The sequence below is a fragment of the Nomascus leucogenys genome, chromosome 10 (assembly GCF_006542625.1).
Source record: "Nomascus leucogenys isolate Asia chromosome 10, Asia_NLE_v1, whole genome shotgun sequence".
Taxonomy (NCBI): Eukaryota; Metazoa; Chordata; class Mammalia; order Primates; family Hylobatidae; genus Nomascus; species Nomascus leucogenys.
The window spans coordinates 34,617,584-34,642,020 of record NC_044390.1 but is presented as its reverse complement, the minus strand read 5'-3'; the positions used below and the strand labels follow the sequence as shown (position 1 = coordinate 34,642,020).

At 37.4% G+C, this 24,437-nt stretch overlaps 1 protein-coding gene and 1 pseudogene across 3 annotated transcripts in view; one reads left to right on the top strand and one right to left on the bottom strand.

Moving 5' to 3' along the window:
• Positions 1 to 24,437, bottom strand: part of PTPRR (protein tyrosine phosphatase receptor type R) — a 274,788-nt gene that overhangs the window by 25,836 nt on the left and 224,515 nt on the right. For all 3 annotated transcript variants that reach the window (XM_003259539.3, XM_030819989.1, XM_003259540.2), the window contains 2 exons: positions 19,881 to 19,960; positions 19,304 to 19,441 (listed from right to left, as the gene is read on the bottom strand). In XM_003259539.3, coding sequence (XP_003259587.1) covers positions 19,304 to 19,441; positions 19,881 to 19,960 — 218 coding nt within the window. The remainder of the gene's footprint in view (positions 1 to 19,303; positions 19,442 to 19,880; positions 19,961 to 24,437) is intronic.
• LOC100584674 lies at positions 7,462 to 8,453 on the top strand (annotated as a pseudogene).

Here is a 24,437-nt window from a genome sequence, read left to right as displayed (position 1 = left end):
TACCACAAATTTTGATGATAAAGAATGTAAAATGACAAATGTTTATGTTTTATTTTGAGTGCTCTTGGAAGCAATGTTAATTTTAGAAATGTTTAAATAGCACTTATTTTCTCCCAACCATACACACATTTACATAGAAATTCTTTCATTTGTTGCCTTCCAATCAGGACCTTTTAATACCCAGGACACTTGTTTCTTCACATCTTTGTCAAAGGCATATGAATACACTTGATAAAAATTTAAATACTTATAGATTTAAAAGAGCAGCAAAAGACTCACAAAATTATAGAACTGAAGGAAAAGTCACATAAAGTATCAGAAACACACCTCCAGGGCTCTATTATGCTAAGTACCACTACTCTACAAGCTAGCACAGCGAAGGAAATCACTTCACCTAGCAGAATCAGCTTCTTTCATCCATTACAATAAAAACACATTTACATCCTCTACATTTTGACCCTTTTTCCAAATGAAGTAAATTGTTTCAGCTTTATTTACATGCCACCCAAGAATCTCAGGCTATCAGACCAAAAGACTTACTCTGGCTGACTTAATGTTAACATTAAGAGAAGAAACCTTTTTTAAAGTAGAGCAACTCATTTCCCTCGAAATCTGAGTTGCCAAATGTCTAAAATTTTCCCACTTTGTTAAAGGTAATCATACTAACCAAGTTGCCTGGTTTCTTTCAATGAAGCATCAATTATTTCACTCTAAGACCCGAGCTACTGTGTATCTTAAAACCCATGCCTCCTGATGAGTCCAAGAAGAATGACAAAGAATCTTGAAAAAGGTACTGAACAAAGAAAGAGGCATTCATTCAGTAGTCCAGCAGTCTGGCGTACGTGCCCCATTGTGCGCAATCAGACCTGAGCAGCAGGCCCCTCTTTAGGAAGGTGGCTCTCAAAACCAGTAAGAAAAGCTGCAAAGCAGGAGCTTGCCGCCTGCACCCTGACTCTTAATACTTGAACAGGCTTCTGTACCTACTTGATAAATGGAAATGCTCCTCGCTTCTCTCCCAAGCTTGCCGGGGGCCCTCTTGAATGTTTTTTTTGACTCGTTACCAAAAAAGCAATTGGCAGTCAGCTCCCAGTAGACAATGCAATGTGACTTGTTCATTCAAACAACCCTTAATTAGCATCCCATCTCCTTTCTGAGATACAATAGCTTATTTTTACACACTGAATACATTTCTCTCTCATTTAGATGACAGAAAAAGAGACCAGATAAGTGTGGGTACTTTTGAATATGAGGTGGGGGAGAGCTGCAAATGCAGTTGTTTCTAAGAGTACAAGTTCATGTTCAAATTGTTTTCCTGTACAGCTTTTTGGGGTTTCTTTATTGTGGTGCTAACAATGAGATAAAAGAGGCAGAAAAGGCAAGGAAGAAAAATGCTGTTACAGATAATACTGTGAAACCACACTAATTGTAGGTAATTCAAAATAGCATGCTATTTAGCAGAATATAACCCCAAATCATCACTATTCTTTTGCTAGCTAGGCTTATCCTTTCAGTAAAATTATCTATTAATTCTAAGAATCCATAATTTGGAAGAAAAAAATAGGTTTCCAGAGGACCGTGTCTCTTGTGCAAACAAGTTATTATCAAACTGACTGAAAAGATTCTGGACATTAACCAGTTCTTTGTAATTGGTGGTTTACCGCAAAAGCAGGATGTAACAAAAAGCAATGCAAATTTTTTTTTTTTTTTTTTTTTTGTGATGGAGTCTCGTTCTATCACTCAGGTTGGAGTGCAGTGGCACAATGTCAGCTTACTGCAACCTCCACCTCCCACGTTCAAGCGATTCTCCTGCCTTAGCCTCCCAAGTAGCTGAGATTACAGGTGTGCGCCTCAGCCTCCCAAATAGCTGAGATTACAGGTGTGCACCATCATGCCCAGCTAATTTTTGTATTTTTAGTAGAGATGGGGTTTCACCATGTTGGCCAGGCTGGTCTTGAACTCCTGACCTTAGGTGGTCTGCCCACCTCAGCCTCCCAAAGTCCTGGGATTACAGGCATGAGCCACTGCGCCCGGCCGCAAGCTCATATTTTTGTGATCTTTTTTTCTTCCCTTGATTCTCCTTCTGGCCCCCACCAAGTTAGAGCTATTTGAGGAGGAGGTCTAGCTAGTTGGTTAGTTGCCTGAAAAAAAAAAACCTATTTTTAAGTTGTTTTCTTTTTTGTTTCTATATATTTAAATATCACAGATATTGCTCTATAAGCTAAAGATCTGTATCATCACATAGAATGTGGCTCTAAGTAAATAAAATCTTCATACTTAGCTTCATTTGGGTTATATTAGTACATGAGAGGGATAGAATGGGTCAGATTGTCTGAAATTATTATTACTATAGCTACTTTTATTCCTGGTGCTCTGATGGAATATTACTGACATAGGTTCAGAGATTTAAGTACCTTCACCAACATCATATCATTTAGCCCCTTCCACAATCCTTTGAAGTAGGTAGGGTGGGTAGCAGGTATTATTATGATTGAAATTATTTTTCAGATGAGGACATGAAGGCTCAGGTGTTTTGGTGGGGGAAAATTGCCTTGGGGGGGGCTAGAATTTTCCAAGAAAATATCACTTTATGAATGAAACTTTCCATCTTTGATTTCCACACTGACTCTTAACCAACACTACTTAACCACAGCATTGACCAATGACCTGGTGCCTCTGTCAAATATCTTGAGGCACATGCAACCTTGAATAGTCTTGGTTCACTCTCCTACTGAGCTCAGTACTTCTGTTACCATCTTTCGATCTCTATGTTCAAGTTGTTTTTATACCAAAACACCTTTATGGCAGGTGTACTCATTATTGAAGTCCAGTAATTTAATTACATATTACAGAAATCAATAAAATATGAGGTTTAAAAGAGAAAAAAGTTTTATGAGACAATTGAATAAGTTGAGTAAGTTTTTCACTGGTGAAAAAAGTAAACCAGTAAAGAAAACTACAGTCTAATCACAGACAGGTGAGACAATGATAGAAATTTGTCTCTAAGTTAAAAATATCTAAATAGAAAACTGCATTTATATTGTTTCATAGGCTTTTCTATTTTCTCTTTCATTTTAAACTAAAATGGAAAATTTTGATAATATATAAACAATGTGATTGACATAAACTATATGATCTAGAACTCCATCTTCAGACCAACACTCATAAGACTGAACTCCATAACAAACAAACACATTTGAATATGAACAAATGTACATGTTTTAAGGTAAAATAAAATACATTTTTTTATGATTCTCACATTGACCATTTTTGATTAACTGTGTTTTTCTGTTTTTTTTTTTTTTTTTTTTTTTTTTTTTTGAGACGGAGTCTTGCTCTGTCGCTCAGGCTGGAGTGCAGTGGCGCAATCTCAACTCACTGCAAGCTCCGCCTCCCGGGTTCACCCCATTCTCCTGCCTCAGCCTCCCAAGTAGCTGGGACTACAGGTGCCCACCACCATGCCCGGCTAATTTTTTGTATTTTTTAGTAGAGACGGAGTTTCACCGTGTTAGCCAGAATGGTCTCGATCTCCTGACGTCGTGATCCTCCTGCCTTGGCCTCCCAAAGTGCTGGGATTACAGGCATGAGCCATCGTGCCTGGCTGATTAACTGTGTTAAACGAGAGGGCTTCTAACTACAGTTGGAAGTAAAGCAGGCTAATGCAGTTTGAACATAACACTGTGGATTAAACATTAAGGTGCAAAGTTAGATCTGGAATACAAGCATATCTGGAAGGACAGGAGAGTAATTTTGTTTGGGAGTCAGCTGTTTGGCTTTGGGCAAGTTGCCTTCCTGTGCCTCAGTGTTCTCGTTTGTAATGGGGCTTACAAATATGTTTACTATAAGGATTAATTTTCAAGCACACTGTTAGTGCTCCATAAACATTTGTTCTTCAGAAGATCCAACAGTCCAGTTTCTAAGCTTTCCATGTACATTTGTTGAACCTTCTAGATTACCTTTTACTCTATTTTTTTAGCTAGTTATAAATGACATATAGAGAAGATATATATAGAGAAGATATATTTTCATTTTATGCATTTAGAATTTAACACGGCAAATTTAACACTTTCTTATTAATATCTTACCAGAATAATTTATTTTCTCCTCAAACATATAGTTTAATAAAGTCCACTTTATTTTAAAGTAAAATTTACATATCTATTGAGTAGCCAATCTTTCTATCTGAATGAATGCACATCTGATTTTATAATGAAATTTAAGGCAATGTACTCCATTAATATACACACTTACTACATACCCACAAAATTAAAAATAAAAATTTAAATAAACTCTTTTGTAAAGGCAAACATGGGCTGTGCTTAGTTGCTTAGTCAATATTTATATTTCCAAAAAAAAACTTTCTTGGAATGTATTTAATTAATCAAAGACATATATGGTAGCTGCAATTTGACTTAATGAGGTCTTTACTTTTCTTAAGGTTTTTGTGGACAATAAATTGGAAACAATTTAAGTACGTATCAATAAGGAAATGATTACATTTTAGCACATCCACACAATGAAATTCTAGTAATTTAACATTTTGATGAATTATTAATGACATGGAGAATACTCATAATGTTAAAAGCAGAATACAAAACATAATACAATACCCTCTTTTATTATCTTTACACCAATGCTGTACCTTCTCGTGACTTCAACCACTACCTGTCTGATCTCTCTCTCTCACCTGTACATTTCTCCAGAGTACCCTTATTTCTAACTGCTTAATAGACTTAAAAGACTTTACCAGCCAGAAGTCTCCAACATTTATCAAACTTAACAGGTTAAAGATGAAACTGATATCACATCCACTCACCCTCCCAAACCAGAAATCCTGAAGTCAAGCTCTCCCTTACTCCCATTCGATGAGAAACTAAGCACTGTGGTTTCTCCTGCTGGAATGCTTAAATATATCTTCCAAAGCTATTTTATATATATATATATATATATGCTATATATATATGCTATATATATGCTATATATATACAAGCTATGTGTGTGTATATATATGAGCTAAATATATACATATATACAAGCTATATATAGATATACACAAGCCATATATATATGCTATATATATATGCCATATATATATGCCATATATATATATGCCATATATATATACACACACACACACACACACACACACACACAAGCTTGCACACTGCCACCCAGGCTGGAGTACAGTGGCACGATCATAGCTTACTGCATCCTCAAACTGCTGGACTCAAGTGATCCTCTGGTCTCTGCCTTCCAAGTAGCTGGGGCTACATGTGTACACCACCATGCCTGGCTTATTTATATATTCCTATCATGGCAATGGCTAATTAAAAAAACATTTCATTTGTAGAGACAAGCTATCCTTATGTTGCCCAGGCTGGTCTCAAATTCCCGGCCTCAAGTGATCCTTTCACCTTGGTTTTCTGAAGTCCTGGGATGAAAATGGAACATCTTTTAAATGTGTCCCCCTTGGGCACCTACTCACTTTTCAGACCCATAGGTATCATATGAGATTTCTGGCCAAACATGTGTACTTAAAATGAATATTTTCTATAATTTTAGCAGATAGAAAAGGGAAGAGAATGAAAGAAGAAAAAAGTTAATATATGGCTCCTTATGTGGCTTTTTGAGACTGAACTGTTTGCAAAGTACTGAATAAGTCAATGGGCAAAATGGGGCTTAGAGTACTTAAGTCAAGTAGTTTAACTCAGATGAAAGATGCATGTAAATGCAGAGAAAGAGTAGAGCTGTGTTAAATTGAGAGCAGTGTGTTAGGCCAAATTATCCAGCAATTCCTTCACTTCATGAAAGATACGTTCAGGGTCTTATTGCTCTTTGGGTCCAAAAGTGGGTTGCTTGCCTAATGTCTTAATTCCTTATTTGGCCACTTATAATGTTGGGGCAATGATTAAGTGCCTGGGCTTTGGAATTAAACAAGCCTGGATTGAAATTTGGACTCCATCATTCACTAACTTTGAGGCTCTCATTCTCTCTGAGCTTTGGCTTTCTCATTTGTAATATAGGAATAGTAAAACCTACTTTGCAGAGTTAGAGTAAAATAAACTGAATTTATGTATGTTCAAATTGTGCTTAGCACAAATATTCAACAAATGGTAGTGGCTAGAAAACATCTTCCATTGTGCATGTAATATGGCCAAAACGTATACCTACTTCCCTTCTTTTCTGAAAGGGGAGACAAGTGCAGTAAGTAACATCCAGAAGTAGTATGGGGACTTTGTTTCCCCCGAAGTGTGCAAAAACTACTTGCCATTTTGGATCGCTCTTCTAGTTCCAGCTTTATAGGTTTAAGCCACTATGTCTTCTCTAGTAATGGAATTTGAACACTGTCATTTCAGTGTTTCCTTCTCTGAAGAGGAATTCCCTTTTTCTTGAGATTTATCTAAATGAAGGAACTCAAACTTACCAGCAATAAAATCTCTTTAATTGCAACTTAACTGTTTTTTCAGCTATGTATATTTTCATTTTATAAACATTGAGGTCATGAGAATATTGGAGTTATTAAATAAGAGATGGCAATTATTCATTTATTTATTTGCTAGAAAGTAGAAAGTTTCATGAAACTATAAAGCCTGGGAATTTCTAAAGATAACTCCATCTCCATATGTTTTCTGGAGGAAATGATTTTTGTCTTTTCCAAACAATGACGCTTAACACAATTGAAAGTTGGCACATTTTTGGTAAACAGAATTTTCCTGGTAGTGTGAAGTCTACTGTGTATTTCTTTTGTGCCAGACTTCTCAGTATCATTTTGATCTGTAAAACATCAGCGTTTCCTGTATTGTATTATATTTACGTCTTTGGAGAGTCTAGACAGAAAGAAGTTTTTATTTTAAAGAGTAATGAATAATAAAAAATAACAAAATTTTTATTGTAATATTTGGGATTATGACTGGCTGCAGGGAAAAAAAGCACAAAGCAGATTACACATAGAAGACATATAACATAAATGTTTGACTTTGATATCCCCAGAAGGTATATCTCAGACATTAAAAAAGACAGGAGGCTAAAAATTGTAACACACAAACAAAAATCATTTCTCCAATTTCTGAATTATGTGGCTAAAGAAAAAAAATTAAAACTTCAACCACCCATTGGTGTAGGAATTGTTAAAAAAAATTCTAGCTTTCCACAGATCCATTTGGCTCTCCTGTAAAGACTGAAATCTGAGAATGATAACAGGTTATCTCTGAGGACAATTATTGCACTTGAGAAAGAAAGAACAAGATATGCTTTATTCCCTTGCAGACACTGAATGGAGAGCTCTGAGCATCATAGGTAAACCAACTCTGTATCACTCTGAAATACATATTTGAGGCTGCTGCATGCAGTTCCCTGGCTAGCTGCGGTCATTGGTGGCAGTGCTCAGGCGCCTGCTGTCCTTGACCTCTGGCCCCATGAGCACTAACCCAGCGCAGGAGGACCAGCCACCGCCACCAGGCTCTGATGCTGGTCTCTGGTAGAAGGTTGCTCACAGCTCTGCTGCAGGCTCAGAAGTGGCCCTTTCAACCCTCCAGAGACATGAGACTAGTCCAGTTCCAGGCACCCCACCTGGTGGGGCCTCGCTTGGGCCCAGAGATGGGGAATGGTGGAAGGGTTATCGACCTCAATGCCTTTGACTCTATGCTCCCCAAAATGATGACACAGTTCCTACAGCAGGGAGAGGCCACCCTCTCAGTGGCAAGAAGAGCCTTGGGTGCCCAGTTGCCAGTCCTACCATGGTTGGAAGTAACCTCCCTGGCTCCAGCCACGTGGCCAGATAAGGTGGTGTGTGTGGGCGTGAATTATGTGGACCACTGCAAAGAACAGAATGTGCCCGTGCCCATGGAACCCATCATCTTCAGCAAGTTTGCCAACTCCATTGTGGAGCCCTATGATGAGATGGTCCTCCCACCAGAGAGCCAGGAGGTAGACTGGGAAGTGGAGCAGCAGTGGTCATTGGAAAGAAAGGCAAGCACATCAAGGCCACAGATGCCATGGCCCATGTGACTGGCTTCACTGTGGCTCATAACGTGAGTGCTCAGGACTGGCAAATGAGACATAATGGGAAACAGTAGCTGGTGGGAAAAACCTTCGACACCTTCTGCCCTCTGGGCCCTGCCTTGGTGACCAAGGACAGTGTAGCAGATGCACACATCTTAAAGATCTGCTGCCAAGTGAATGGGGAAGTGGTCCAGAGCAACAACACCAACCAGATGGTGGTCAAGACAGAGGAGCGGATAGCCTGGGTCTTCCAGTTTGTCACCTTTTGCCCAGGGGATGTCATCCTGACCGGGACCTCCCCAGGTGTCAGTGTATTCAGGAAACCTCCTGTCTTTCTCAAGAAGGGAGATGAAGTCCAGTGTGAAATTGAAGAACTAGGTGTCATCATCAGCAAGGTGGTGTGATGGCTCCTGCACAGGCCCTGGTCATAGGATGGGGGCATCTGCTCCCACTCAGCCTAGCCCAGGAAAAGGTAGAATGCCAGGTGTGGGTAGGTGCCAGCCCTGCAAGCCTCCTCTTCTAGGTAGAAGGGAGGACAGAGCTCTCTTCAATAAATACATTGGGCCAAAGCAAAAAAAAAAAAAAAAAAAAAAGAAAGAAATATATATTTGACTCTTGGAGAAGGAGGATGAGAGCAATCGTCTGCTGGGGCTTTGGCATATTAATAATTGATCACATCATCCCTATTGGATTTCTTTAAAATATGTCACATATTACACACCCTGTAGGAAATGTCTTCTGCCTAACCAGCAATCTTAGTTTCTGTCCTGCTAAAACCCTGATTCAAGAATGAGGTAAAGCACTAAAGGCACATTCCTGACTTTTTCTGTAAGAGTGAACACAGATAAACATACATTACAAGATTCAAAGACTGAAATGCTCAAAAGAACAACACCATAATGTATCTATGTATCTAATATATATACATAATTATACACATAATGTATAATAACACAGTTATTACAATCTATTCTGTAATCCTTGTGAGATATTGTTTCACATATCATTTGCCAAGTGTTAATCCTTAGTACATATGCAACACTAAATTGCATGTAATAAGTAATTTTTCTGGGGAAAATATTATTTGTTTTAAAACATTTACATACTTATATTTACAAATAGTTTCATAAATTATGGTGCTATGTTGATTTTATAAGATTTTATTTGTAATAGAAGAAGAAATAGAAATAAGAAATTTGTAAGGGCATGAATGCACTTTGAAGTAATATTTATTTTATGACAATTTACTCAGAAAATTCAAACCAAAGTGGGCAGGGGTAAGGCATTTTGCTCAGATCTATGAAATGGTGCTAAATATTGCATGAGGTTGTTCATAGTGTCCTCTTTTATTTAAATCTCTGCTTTAATTATGGTCATTTTTAATGTGTTTGTTTGCATTTCCTTTAATTCTGCTAGTTTCGCCTATTTTATTAGACTTCGAAAAATTGACTTTTGTTTACATCAATCCTTTTTAAAAAATTTTTTAAGGTAGGGTCTCATTTTGTTGGCCAGGCTGAAGTGCAGAGTAGCCCAATCATAACTCACCATAACCTCAAACTTCTGGGCTCCAGGGATCCTTTTGCCTCAGCCTTCTGAGTAGCTAAGATAACAGGTGCGCACCACCACACCTGGCTAATTTTTAAATTTTTTGTTGAGATGTAAGTCTCATTACATTGTCTAGGCTGGTCTCAAACTCCTGGCCTCAAGCAATCCTCCTGCCTCAGCCTCCCAAAGTGCTGGGATTACAGAAATGAGCCACCATGCCTGGCGCCATCAATCCTTTTGTCTTTGTTTTATGTTTAATTAACATTTATTCTTTATTATTCCTTCCTTTTTTCTTTCCTGTTCATTTTATAGTTCTTTTACTAACTTAAGTCTGTTGCTTAGATCACAAATTCTTTTATAATATCATATTCATACCTATAAACTTCCTTCTATGAGCATTTTTAGCAGCTCTCACAAGATTTGATATGTAGTATTTTCATCATCCCTGAATTGTAGGTAATTTACAGTTTTATTATAAATTCATTTTCATCCATGAATTGTGTGTGTTAAAACTTTTTTTAAGTGTCAAAGTGTATTTTTAATCTTATCTTTCTGCTTTTTATTTCTAACTTAATGCACTGTAGTCGAAGCATATATGTATAGTTATTCCTGGAAATTTGCCAAGACTTGCTATATAGTTGTAGTTGGTCACTTTTCACAAAATCTCATGCTTTGAAAATTTATGAGGTTATTGATTGGAAGGTTCTATATATCTTTCTTAAACTAAGCTTGTTAATTTGAATAAAGGTTATGTATAAACTTTTTCTATATTTTTATTTTTTTGTCTGCTTAATAAATACTAATATCTGATTTTTGTTGGGTTTTCTCCCAGTGTGATGGTGATTTATCAATTCCTTCTTTAATTCTGCCCATTAATGCTTCAGATATCTGGGGGGGAGGTTATGTATATTATGCATTTATATATTTAGAATCTTACTTGTGAATTTCACATTTTAGTGTTATAGACTGACATTCCTTATCTCTAGCAAGCTCTCTGATAATGATTGTTTTGATTTGAAAGTCATTTTCATCTGACATTCTTTATCTCTGGTAACCTCTCTAGTAATTATTCTTTTGAGAATATTCTTTTGAGAATTATTCTTTTGAGAGTCAGTTTTATCTGACTTGACTTTTGATTAGTATTAGTTTGGTGTATTTTTTTCCATCCTTTCCATTTTAACATTTCTGTGTCCCCTTGCAGGCAGCATTTAACTGAATTTATTTATTTTATCAGTTTGGTAATCTCTGATATTTAATTCGCAAGTTATTTGTTTATATTTAGTATGATTTGGATTTTTTTCTATTTCCCACTTAGGTAAAAGTTTATCCTGATTTTTCAATGTTACCTTTTGTTTTCTCTTTTATTTTAGTTTATTTTCGAAATTCTGTCTTTTCCCTCTTCTACCAGATTGGAAATTATACATTCTAATTCCATCCTTTAGTGGCTAATCTTTAATTTGAACATGCATATTTGCCTAAAAGTCTAACCTTGGTTTATATTTCTGTTTTCATGAATAACACAGAAATATTTTAACTTTCCTCATCTTCTCAAATTTTAAATACTATCATTATCCAGTATTTTAGTTTCACCTTCATATTTTACTTTCTTTGCTCACTATTATTTCTTACATTTGAGTACTTTTTTTCTGGATTGAATCTTCTTCATTCTGTTTTATCCTCCCTTGTAGTTGTTTTGGTAAGATTTTTTTTGGTGGTAAATTCTTACCGTTTTTGTTAGTTTGAAAATGTCTTTCACACCTGTCCCTGGAGGATAGATTTGTTGGATATAAAGTTCTGGGTAGTCAAGTATTTTCTTTCAGTTCTTTGTAGGTAATATCCTACTGATTTTTGGCTTCTAGTTTTGCTATAGAAAAGCCTTTTTCTTTTTTTTTTTTTTCGGTTAGTTACTCTGGTGGGAGTAATTACTTTTTTTGGTGCTTTTTCAGTTCCAGAGATGTGTCTAGCTGTGATTTACATTTACCTATTCAGCCTAGGATTTATTGTGCTTTTTAGATCTTTGAACTCAAGTCTTCCATCAGTTTTGGAAAATGCCTATCTATTATTTCTTCAAATATTACTTCTTTTCTCATATCCTCTTCTTTCTCCTTCTAAAACACCTGTTATGGTATATTGGATATCAAATACTATCCTTTATGTCTCTTAGACACTCTTTTATATTTTTGGTCATTTTGATCTTCTAGGTATTTTCCTTAGCTTTATATTTGCATCCATTAATTATTCATTTAGCTGTGTCTTGTTTGATGCTAAACCTATCTAATAAGATTTTTTTAAATTTTAATGTCTTTATACTAGTTTATTTCTAGTACTTGTTGGTTTGTTTTAAATCTTCATAGCCTTTTTGGATAGTAACTTGTTCCTGTGTCAAATTTTTTATGCTTTTTGTGCTTAATTATTTAAAAGAGTAGCCTACATTTATTATTTCACTTATTTTAATTTATGTGAATCTATTTAATTGTTGCTGCTTCTGATTTTTTCTCATGGTTTTTATTGTTTGCTTGTATGACTCATAATTTTGATTGTAAGCTTATGTTTGCTGAGAGTTTATTTTATTTTATTTTAATTGACACAGAATTATACATATTCAGGGTGTATAATGTGATGCTTCAATGCATGTGTACATGGGTTAATGATCAAATAAAGGCAATCAGTGTACCCATTACTGCAAACATTTATTATTTGTTGTTTGTAGTGAGAATATTCAAAATCCTTTCTTATTTCTGGGCTCTATGTTCCATGTTCCATTCCATTGGTCTATGTGTTTGTTTTTTTGCCGATATCATGTTTTCGATACTATAACTTTGTAGTATATTTTGAAGTCAGGTAGTATGATGCCTCCAGCTTTTTTTTTTTCTTTTTTTTGTCTCAAGAATGATTTGGCTAATCAAGATCTTTTGTCGCTTCATACAAATTTTAGGATTAAAAATTTTTTTTCCATGAAGAATGTTATTGGTATTTTGATAGGGAATGCATTGAGTCTATTGATTGTTTAGTGTAGTATGGACATTTTAACAATATTAATTATCCCACTCCATGAACAGAGGATATATTTCTGTTTATTTGTGTTCTCTACAATTTCCTTCATCAATGTTTTATAGTTTTCAGTATAAAAGATATTTCACTTCTTTGGTTAGGTTTATTTTTAGGTATCTCTTTTTTTTGGTAGCAATTGTAAATGGAATTGTTTTCTTGATTTCGTTTTTAGCTAGCTCACCATTAGCATATACAAATGCAACTGATTTTTGAATGTTAAATTTGTATCCTTGAACTTTACTAAATTTGTCTATTAGTTCTAACAAGTTTTGGTGCAGTCTTTAGGGTTTTCCATATATATGATCATATGATCTGCAAACAGGGATAGTTTGATGCCTTCCTTTCCAATTTTGCCTTTTATTTCTTTCTTTTGCCTCATTACTCTGGCTAGGACCCCCAGTACTATGTTGAATAGAAGCGGTGAAAGTGGATATCCTTATCCCAGATCTTAGGAGAAAAGCTTTCAACTTTTCCACATTCAATATGATGTTGTTGTGGGCTTGTCATATACAGACTTTTTAGTGTTGAGGTACATACTTTCTATATCTAATTTGTTGACAATTCTTATCATGAAGGGATGAATTTTGTCAAATTATTTTTCTTCGTCTATTGAAATGATGCTATGGATTTTATCCTTCATCCTTCATTCTGTTAATGTGATGTATCAAATTTATTAGTTTGTGTAAATCAAACCCTTCTTGCATCCCTGGGATGAATTCCCTTGGTCATAGTGGATGATGTTTTTAATGTGCTATTGATTTTGGTTTACTAATATTTTATGGGCATTTTTGCATGCAGATCAGAGTGACCTGCAGTTTCTTTTTTGGTTGAGTCCCTGTGTGGTTTGGGTGCTAGGGTAATGCTGGCCTTGTAGAATGAGTTTGGATATATTCTCTCCTCTTTAATTTTCTTGAATAGTTTGAGGAGAATTGGTATTAGTTCTTTAAATGTTTGGGAGAATTCACTGGTGAAGACATCAGGTCCTGGGTTTTGTCTTCAATGGGATACTTTTTTTTTTTGAGATGGAGTTGCACTCTGTCACCCAGGCTGGAGTACAGTGGGGTGATCTTGGCTCACTGCAACCTCACAGTCCCGGGTTCAAGTGATTCTCCTGCCTCAGCTTCCCAGGTAGCTGGGATTACAGGCACGCACCACCAAGCCCAGCTAATTTTTGTATTTTTAGTAGAGACAGGGTTTCACCATTTTTAGTAGAGACAGGGTTTCACCATGTTGGCCGGGCTGGTGTGGAACTCCCAACCTCTCAGGTGATCTGGCCACCTTGGCCTGCCAAAGTGCTGGGATTACAGGAGTGAGCCACAGTACCTGGCCAGGATACCTTCTGTTACTGATTTAATTTCCTCACTCATTAGCATTTTCAGATTTTCTATTTCTTCATTGTTCAATCTTGGAAGGTTGCATGTGTCCAGGAATTTATTCGTTTTTTTTTTTAGATTATCCAATTTGTTGGTGTAGTATTGTTCACCATAGTCTCTTATAATTCTTTGCATTTCTGTGGCATCTAAAGTTTTGTCAGTTTTGTTTTCAAACATGATCTTTTCTTTTTGTTGATGTTTTGTATTTTTTTGTCTGTATTTCATTTATTTCTGCTTTGATGTTTCTTATTTACTTCCTTCTACTAATTTTGGGTTTAATTTGTTCTTGTCCTTTTTTTTTTTTTTTTTTTTTTTTTTGAGATGGAGTCTCTCTCTGTCTCCTGATTGCCCAAGGTGGAGTGCAGTGGCATGATCTCGGCTCACTGCAACCTCTGTCTCCTTGGTTCAACTGATTCTTTTGCCTCAGCCTCCCGAGTACCTGAGATTACAGGTGTGTACCACCAGGCCCAGTTATTTTTGTATTTTTAGTAGAGACAGGGTTTCACCATGTTGGCCAGGCTGGTCTTGAACTCCTGACCTCAAGTAATCTGCCTGCCTCGGCCTCCCAAAATGCTGGGATTACAAGCATGAGCCACACTGCCCAGCCTGTTCTTGTTTTTCTAGTTCCTTGAGGTGCGTCATTAGGTTATCATCTTTCTCTTACATTTCAATAAATGTAAGCATTTATTGATATAAACTTCCCTTTTAGAACAGCTTTTCCTGTATTCCAAAGACTTTGATATGTTGTCTTTCTATTTGTCTCAAGGAATTTTTAAATTTCCCTTTTAATGTCTTCACTGATCCATTGGTTGTTTAGGAGCATATTGTTTAATTTTCATGTATTTGTAAAGTTTCTGAATTTCTTCCTGTTGTTGATTTCTAGTTTTATAACATTGTGGTCAGAAAACATATTTAAAATGATTTTGATCTTTTAAAATTTATTAACGCTTGTCTTGTGCTGTTAAGAAAAATGTGTATTCTGCAGTTGTTGGGTGAAACGTTCTGTAAATATCTGTTAGGTCCAATTGGTCTATTGTGTGGTTTAAATCCAATGTTTGTTTATTTTCTGTCTGGATGATCTGTCCATTGCTGAGAGTGGGGTGTTGAAGTTGAAGTTCATGACTATTACTATATTGCAGTCTATCTCTTTCTTTAATCTAATAAATAATTGCTCCTTACATTTGGGTACTCTAGTGTTAGATGCATACATATTTACAATTTTTTTTGTTGAATTAACTCATGTATCATTATATAATGATCTTCTTTGTGCTTTTTTGTGATTTTTGATTTGAAGTCTATTTTATCTGGTATAAGTGAAGCTACTCCTGGTCTCTTTTAGTTTCCATTTGCATGTGATATCAATTTTTCATCCCTCTACTTTCAGTCTATATGTCTTTACATGTGAAATGAGTTTCTTATAGACATCATATAGGTGAGTCTTGCGTTTTTTCCCCCCCATTTGGCCACTATATATCTTTTAATTGGAAAATTTAATCTATTTCCATTCAAGATTATTATTGACAGGTAAGAACTTACTCGTGCCATTTTGTTAACTGTTTTCTAGATACTTTGTTTGTTTCTTCTACTCCTATTGTTTCCGTTTGTGACTTGGTGGCTTTCCATAGCGATAAGCTTTGATTCATTTCTCTTTTTGATTTGTGTATCTGCTGTAATTTTTTTCTTTGTGGTTACTCTGGGGCTTATGTAAAAAGAACTTAGAATATCTTAAGCTGATAACAACTTAACTTTGTTCACATACAAATATTCTAGACTTTCCCTTCCCCCATCCACAATTCATAATTTCCTTCAGGTCCTTATTTTAAGTTCCTTTTCAGGCAATTTATAAATTTTCATTTCTTTGGGGGTCAGTTACTGGAGGATTCTTCTGCTTCTTTGATGGTGTCATGTTTCTTTGCTTTTTCATGTATCTTGTATCCCTGTGTTGATATTTGTGCATCTGATGGAATGGTCAACTCTTTTAATTTTATGGAGTGACTTTTGAAGGGAATGACTTTCACCAGCAGATGTGTCTGAGGGTATTGGTTGGGTAGGATACATTGGCTTTTGCTCTATGTGTGTGCAGTAGTGTAGCCTCTGCAGGTTTTTAAGCTGTAGTCAACTTTACTGATACCTCTGAGGGCCTCGGTGCGGCTAGTTTGCTGGCTCAGGACAGGTCACCCCTGGAAACAGCACACTTCGCTGGTGAGCACAAGAACAAGTCCACTGGTTAAGGTGGGGACCCGCTGTGAGATGCATACATGGCTGGTGAGCATGCAGTAGCCAGTCTGCCAGCTTGGGTTAGGGATTCTCTGGGGGCAGTGTACTTGGCTGGCAAGCATGGGGCTTGGCTTGCCAACTCAGAGCAGAAGTCCTCTGAAAATGACATGCCCAGCTGGTGAACTTACTGGTGGTATATGCGGACAGGTCTGCCAGCTCAGGTTGGGGCATCCTTAGAAGTAGTGCACCCAACTGTTGTGTGCACCAGGGACATGCAGAGGCTGGTCCACTGGTTTGGGTGGGCTCGCCTTGGAATGGTGCATTTGCTGGTGAGCATGCTGACTGTGCATGAGGCCAGTTTGGACTTGGTTTCTCTGCTGGGCAAGATGGTCTGTTCCTTTGAGGGCAAGGTGCTATATGGGCTCCATGGATAGGGCACTGGATCTAGGCTCTGAGAGATAGGGTTCAGGGTGCTGCAGTCGCTAGAATGTGAAAGGTGGGACACCTCCTAGGAGCTTGTTCCCAGGGGGTAGGGAGCTGTAGCAACTCAGCAAGGGAATGGTGTACTACTGTGTGTGAAGGTAGTGTAATGGCAGTGTAGCCTCAGGAATGAAAAGAGATGGTGGCTACTGGCTCCTGGAACAGGATGTACTCTAGATGTGGCTCTGGTTTCAAAATGGCATCATACAGCTGCAGCTTGGGTCACAGGGACGAGGGGATACAATGTGGACTCCTTCTCTGGGGCAGTGCAGCCATGTGGCTGTCAGGCAGCTCCCTAAACTGGACTCAGGGTCTGTAGAAACTGCAGGATTCTCAGCAACAAAGAGTGCAGATGTCTGTGACATTAATGGGGGCTGCTGGGGCCTCTTGCTTGCCTAGTCCCCACTGGGGATGCATCTCCTTGTTCTGAGCTAATCCTGGCTGGGAAGATGGCAGTGTGGCAGAGGCAGGGTGCTTCATTCTCTTCTCTATGTGACCGTCACTAAAGGTCTCCTTGTCTCACAGGATTTCTGTCTCTCCCCTACTGTATTCCAGTGCGCTCCCTCAAACACTCCAGTCCAAACGTATTTTCTTATTTGGTGTTTTGGCTCTTTTTTTTGGTGGGATGAGCATTCAGCTTCTCTAGTGGGCTCTCTTGCTTTGCCCTGGCTGGGCTTTTCTATGGAAATCTGTGAGGTATATGCTAACACTATGTGCATCAGAAAGTTTTTGCCTTCGTTTCTGTAAAGTATCATAGGGCGTTACCAATCTAGTATTACTTTTTATGTTAATGACTTCACTTGGCGTTTCTTGGTTTTTGAATTCTGTGATTTCTCAGCTTTAAATACTCAAGAGAGCCTTTTTGTTTATACCATAAGAAGGCCAGACTTGGGCGAATTTCTTAGCATCATCCTATGTTAGTAGGCAGATTTATTTTTGTGGTTCACTTTTTTACTGGAGGTGTTACCTTTGCAGGTGCTCACTTTATGTAAGGTCTTAGTTCCAACACCCGGCTCTGCAAGATCAGGCTTTGTCTTCAGTTCTTGTATTACCATTACAATATGTTTAATTTTCTGGTTTTATGCCTTTTAGTCTCTTTTTATTAAGCACTGGGATTTCTTTTACATTTTTTCAAAGCTCTTCTTTGCACGCTGTTTCATATTCTGCACAGTATAACTGGTTTTGTAGTGGGAGGTTTTTCAGGTTATCTAGTCTGCTGTATTACATAAGTTCTATGTAGGAATGCACAAATGTATACATACAGAGAATACACCTCTTAAACTTGAAAAATCTTTTCTATCATAAAAATGTCATGCATATTAAACAACTGTGAAGGAATTGTCAGTGGCTTAAATATGTTGATAGATTGACACTGTGTGGGAAACAGCTGAGAATATTAGGGGTTATTTTTATAATGCCACCTCAGGCTTTGATATCAGATTCATAGAAGTGTGTTTAGTTAGTAAGCCATGTAGTGAATTGAGTATATAACTTTATCTACTGGCCAAAAATATACTATTTTTCCAGAATATATTTCAGGGAAAAAGGTTTTATCTATTGTAGCAAAAATATACGAAAATAGCAAACTTTAAAACACTTATAAATTGCTGTTTTGTGAGCCTAGATGATGTACATTAGCAGCAGGGTTATGCTGTACTCAAGGATTATAATCACCAAAGGCTTATAAAGGAATGCTCAGTTTTCTTAAATTCTTACTGTCATGCTGAAGCCCTGGTACAATATTTTTGACAAGAAAACAAACACTGAAATGCTGTTTAAAATTAGACTGTAAATAATCCCAGGAAGTTGTCCTAAAATGTAAGCGGTACCTCAGATAGCAGCCCTCAGGATTATTACAATTGTATTTTTATAATGCAAAATACAGAATAAGTATTCTGCAAGCTAAAATCCTTAGAAAAGACTACTAGTATGGAAATGAAATCAAATTCTGTCTTTCTTGGATTTCTTATTTTGAAGATACTGAGAAAGTTGATTGATTTCTGTAACTGCCCTCAAATCTCATTTTCTTAATGAGGCTCACTTTGCCCACCCTCTTTGCATTATTAAATGCAATCTGCAATTCCCCATCACCCCCTCCTTACTGCCTGGTATACCCATTCCACTTAGCCTGCTCTACTTTCTTTCCTATAGCATTTAATCTCTTCTCATATAGTACACTATTTATAAGCTTATTATGTGTAGTGTTGTTTGTCTGTCTTCTCCCACTAGAAAGTTAAAATCTACCAAGGGCAGGGATCTTGGTGTGTTTTGTTTACTATTGTATCCCCAATGACTACAGTAGTACCTGTCACATAGTAGGTGTTCAAAAATGACTCGGGTGTGAATGAATAAGGTTTTATTTACCTGCTTATAAATTAGGGTGATAATTCATGGCCCCTTATTTCTTTTGTGGGTACAAATTAGATATGTGTATGCCAAGTATGTTGACTCGTCTGAAAGAAAGTTAACATTCATAGGATAATAGCAGTTATTATATTTGGGATGTATTAAGTGACTTAGCCTTTAAATGTCTCGAAGTTTCCATCTTAAATCTAAGTCCATGGCAATTTTACTTATACAATATCTCTTCTATAGCAACAGAACATGTATAACATTCAGAACTTGATTAAAGATCATACCTCATTTTTTTCTTTGAGTTTTGTGATCATAACAATCACAGGGCTGTCTTCCTGCCAAACCATCTGCCAGAAATCATCCACGGTGTTGATCATGGGGCCCTGCGTGGCAATGAAGGCTTTCTCCTTGCCACTGTAGCCCTAGATGGAGTAAAGAGACAAAAATATTGGTTTTTAAGTTCATGCCTTGAAGTGAAAGTTTAGCTGAAAGATCTTCAACGAAATAGCTGGGCTAGTACAAAAGCAACACAGGTTATGGCTTCACTGCTTCTAGTACAACAATTTCCATGGGTATTTTGGCAGCAAGTTAAGGATAGCATATGGTATTGAGGGTTGTAATGCCCAGTCCCCAGCAGAGTGCCCATATAGAGCACTGTTGCCAAAGACTCACAGTAAAAGGAAAGCCATCATAAAAGACCCATTAACAATGTTGATTATGACTAAGATATAAAACCAAACAAAATGAAATCTTGCTGCTAATCAAGTTAAACCAAACTTAATCTACTCTAAGAAAAACAAAATAAAACCAACAATTCCAAATAGCAAGTCACCAGAAAGAAATTTGTACTTATTTACTTACCCTAATATAATTAGCATTAATGTAGGTGCTCAATGAATCAGTTACATTTTTTGGTCTTAAACACACTCTGCTGAGGGGATCTAATGAAGAAAACAAAAAAGAATATATTAAACAGATTTACTCTTTTTAAAGTTCCTTAAAATGCCAATAACCAGTAAGTAGAAACCTGTTATGTATTGATTATCTGGTGCATGTCAATGTTTGTCTTTGGTGTCCATTGCTTGATCCATATGTGTTTATTGAGGGACATTTGGGCCCATCTTCACTCCTGACGTAAAGCTCATCCATAAGCCTGAGATGATGAGTTTATATTTCAGGCCATTTCTCATCTGTTCTCGTTCTTGACCTCATTTCTCGTTTATGCTCCTACTCTTATACTTCGGATTTGGAATTTGTACCAGGTCTCCTCACTCCCATCTCTCTCCTTTTCCTATGGAGGTAAATCAGGCTATACTCTACCAATTATTTATATTTTACTATCTCATCTCATTTAGACCCTCAGGTCTCAACCTCACCTTGTCTGACCATTATGTCCTGGCCAGATCTCCTGATCTTCCGAGATGGATGAGATTAATAATCTATTATGTGCTATCTGTGTGAGGATAGGCAAACCAGGGGAAGAGGGAGGTTGCAAAGATAAAGATAAACATGATTCATTTCAAGGCTGGGCACAGTGGCTTATGCTGTAATCTCAGCACTTTGGAGGCTGAGGCAGGAGGATCCCTTGAGCCTGGGGGTTCAAGCCTAGGCAACATAGTGAGACTTCATCTCAAAAAAAAAAAAAAAAAAATTAGCCAGGCATGGTGGCTCCTGTCTGTGGTTCCAGCTACTTGGGAGGCTGAGGCATGAGAATTGCTTGAACCCGAAGGCCAAGGTTGCAGTGAGCCGAGATTGTGCCACTGCACTCCAGCCTGGACAACAGAGGGAGACCCTGTCTCAAAAACAAAAACGAAACAAAACAAAACAAAACAAAAAACTATGATTCATTTCAGTGAGTTTTCAGTCTGCTCATAAAATAACAAACAACATACATTTATTGTTTATTAGATGTCAGAGTGTTTTCAATGCTTTACAGATATTATGTCATTTAATTTTCATGTAACTTTAATAAAAGTACCTAAGATAATGGGTAAGACTCCTTCCCCATTTTTCAGATAGGAAACTGAGATAGGTTAAATAATTTGCCCAAAGGTACACAGCCAAGAAATAGGTAATGGAGTCAGGCTTTGAATCCACACTAACACTAGAGTACCATTAGCCACTACGCTGTGCTGCTGCTCTCATGCGAAGATAGCCATGTAAACTGACAATTAAAATACAAAATGTTATAACCAGTGGTTGCTTAGTTACTTTCTTAAAAAACAGCAAATTCAATGCTTTTCAGCTTCCTTTCTCAGTGGAGTGTGGTGTAAAAACAGGGGTGCAGCAAAGAAAAACTTCTCCCATTCCCGTATTTTCTTAGTAACACACAATCATTGAGCATCTTCTGGGTAAACACAATCTCTTACATTCCCCACCAAAATTGAGACAATCAAAGAGGAGGTGAGGTAGGAAGTACTAGAGGAAGAAAATTTCATAGAAGATATTTAAATGGGAGTTAAAAATAATTAAAAATTTAACAGGACTTGGCAAGCCAACATTTGTTTTAAATTTCACTTTATATATAACTGGGGTTAAAGATAATGAGGGCCATAATTAGTTTCAGAAAAAGACTAACCAGCCCATGAGGACAGTGATGGTTTAAAAATGTAGTCATCCAATTATCTGACACTCCTTCTAAAAGAATGTAGTAGAGACTAATTCCCCTCATCTTGAATGTGGGCAGAAATTAAAGACTTGCTTCCAATAAATAGAATATGGCAGTAGGGATGGTGTGTGACTTGGTCATAAAAGGTATTACAGTTTCCTCCTTGCTCTCTTTCTTGAGTTGCTTACTCTGGAGGAAGCTAATGGCCATATTTTGAGGGCACTCAAGCAGCCCAGTGAAGAGAGAAATAGTGGGGAACTGAGGCCTCCAGCTAATACCATATGAATGAGCCCTCTTGGAAGCAGATGCCTCAGTGCCAGCCAAGTGTTCAGCTGACTGAAGCCATGGCCAACAACTCAATTGAAATCTCACAAAAGACCTTGAGCCAGACACTCAACGAAGCCACTCCCCAATTCCCGGCACACAGAAATTGTGAGATATAAATGTGTATTGTTTTAAGCCACTAAATTCTGGGGTAATTTGTTCCATAGCAATAAATAGGTAATATAGGGACCAATAAGGAGTCAGTCACAAAACTCTGGAGTGACATGATGATCACTGTTATTGTCATTGCACTCATTGTTGACTCCTGTATGTGTCAGGTAGAGCAGCTAACAGCATTTTATGCATTAGGTCGCTTAATCATTACAATTCTATAAAGCACGTACTGTTAAGTCTCTTTATTTAGATTAGGAAATTGCAGCACAGAGAGGTTAAGTAACTCACCCAAGGTCACACAGTAAGAAATGAAGCAGAGAGTTGAGACCAGATTACCGAACTTAGAACTTAACAAGGCCATTATCAAAGATGATGTTGAAAATATATAGTAAAATTTTGCTCATTTGTCACTAGGATATTTGAAATAAAGATATTATATACATATATGTTATATATGTTGTTATATATATGTATAAAACAAGTAATAAGAACTTCTATCCAAGGTTGGATAAAGTAGATTTGAGCTATAAGGGATCTGGTTTCGGCAAGAGAAAGTCCCATTCTGCTTAAAGCTTTAGATTGACTTGTGAAGACCAAAGACGCTTATCTGATCTTATAAGCCACAGGTAAAATAGCTCCTGATCATGCCATATGCAAGCAATAGAAGTCTAGAAGATGTCAATAAATTCTGGAAATCAGTTGGAAGACCCTTAGGTGGCATTCAAGAATCCTGCTGATAGAGGTAGGCTTTCATTCAGTTTGAACCAAAACACTTTGCAAAAGATCCTAGCATGCCCTTTGGGGTGACCTAAAGGAAGTTGGGTGACTACAGAGAAACTTACAGTGGAACAGGTAAGGACTGTTTGAATCAGGATATAACCTAACTGTGAACAAGGAATTGTGGTCCTATGCTCATCAGCATGGAAATCTCTTGGGACATGGGCCTTGAACTTATCAAAATTCCTCCTGAGGAGATATGTTGGGGCTACTGGTACTGAAGCAAACTACCCTCTTTAAAGCATCCTGGAAACAAGTCCAATCTCAGTCTTGTCCTTCAGAGCTTTCAAAATGTAGACCCTATGGAGATGGAAACTAGCACCAAACTTTCAAAAACACTTCATTTTCCCCCAAATCTCCTAGTGTCTTAACAGATCTATCTCTACATTTCCTACAGTTGTTGGTCAGGGGCAGACTGACCCTCACTTGCATGAGCCATTTTCAGTAAGAACCTCGTATCTTATTTTGTATTCATAATGTTGTATTCATTTTTTTTTTTTGAGACGGAGTCTCCGCTCTGTCGCCCAGGCTGGAGTGCAGTGGCACAATCTCGGCTCACTGCAAGCTCCGCCCCCCGGGTTCACGCCATTCTCTTGCCTCAGCCTCTCCGAGTAGCTGGGACTACAGGCGCCCGCCACCACACCTGGCTAATTTTTTGTATTTTTTAGTAGAGACGGGGTTTCACCGTGGTCTCCATCTCCTGACCTCGTGATCCGCCCACCTCGGCCTCCCAAAGTGCTGGGATTACAAGTGTGAGCCACTGCGCCCGGCCTATGTATTCATTTTTTAAGAGTCCCTTCCAGGGCAAAGTTCCATGACATTAATGTGGGTAAAAATTTCTTGGATATGACCCTGAAAGCACAATGAAAGCAAAAATAGACACAGGGGATTACATCAAACTAAAAAGCTTTTGCACAGCAAATTCACAGATTGGGAGAAAATATTTATGAATCATACCTTAAGAAGGGGCTAATATCCAAAATATATCAGGAACTCAAACTACTCAATAACAAGAAAATAATCATATTAAAAAAGGGATAAAGACTTGAATAGACGTTTCTAAAAACAAGACATACAAATGTCCAACAGATCTACGAAAACATGTTCCACATCTCGAATCATCAGAGAAACGCAAATTAAAACCACAATATCACTTCATACCTGTTAGAAGGGCTATTACCAAAAAGATAAAAGATAAATGTTGGCAAGGTTGTGAAGAAAAGGGAGCCCTGGTAGGCTGTTGGTGAGAATGTAAATTAGCATAGCCATTTTGGAAAACAGTGTGGAGATTCCTCAAAAACTGTGAATGAACTACCATATGATCCAGCAATTCCACTTCTGAGTATATATCCAAAGGAACTGAAGTCAGTATGCTGAAGGCATATCTGCACTCCTATGTTCTTGCAGCACTATTTACAATAGCCAAGGTTTGAAAACAACTGGAGTGTCCATCAACAGATGAATGGATTTTAAAAGTATGGTCTATATACATAATGGAGTTCTATTTGGCCTTTAAAAAGCAGGAAATTCTGTCATTTGTGACAACATAGATAGACTTCCCAGACATTATGTTAAATGAAATAAGCCAGGCACAG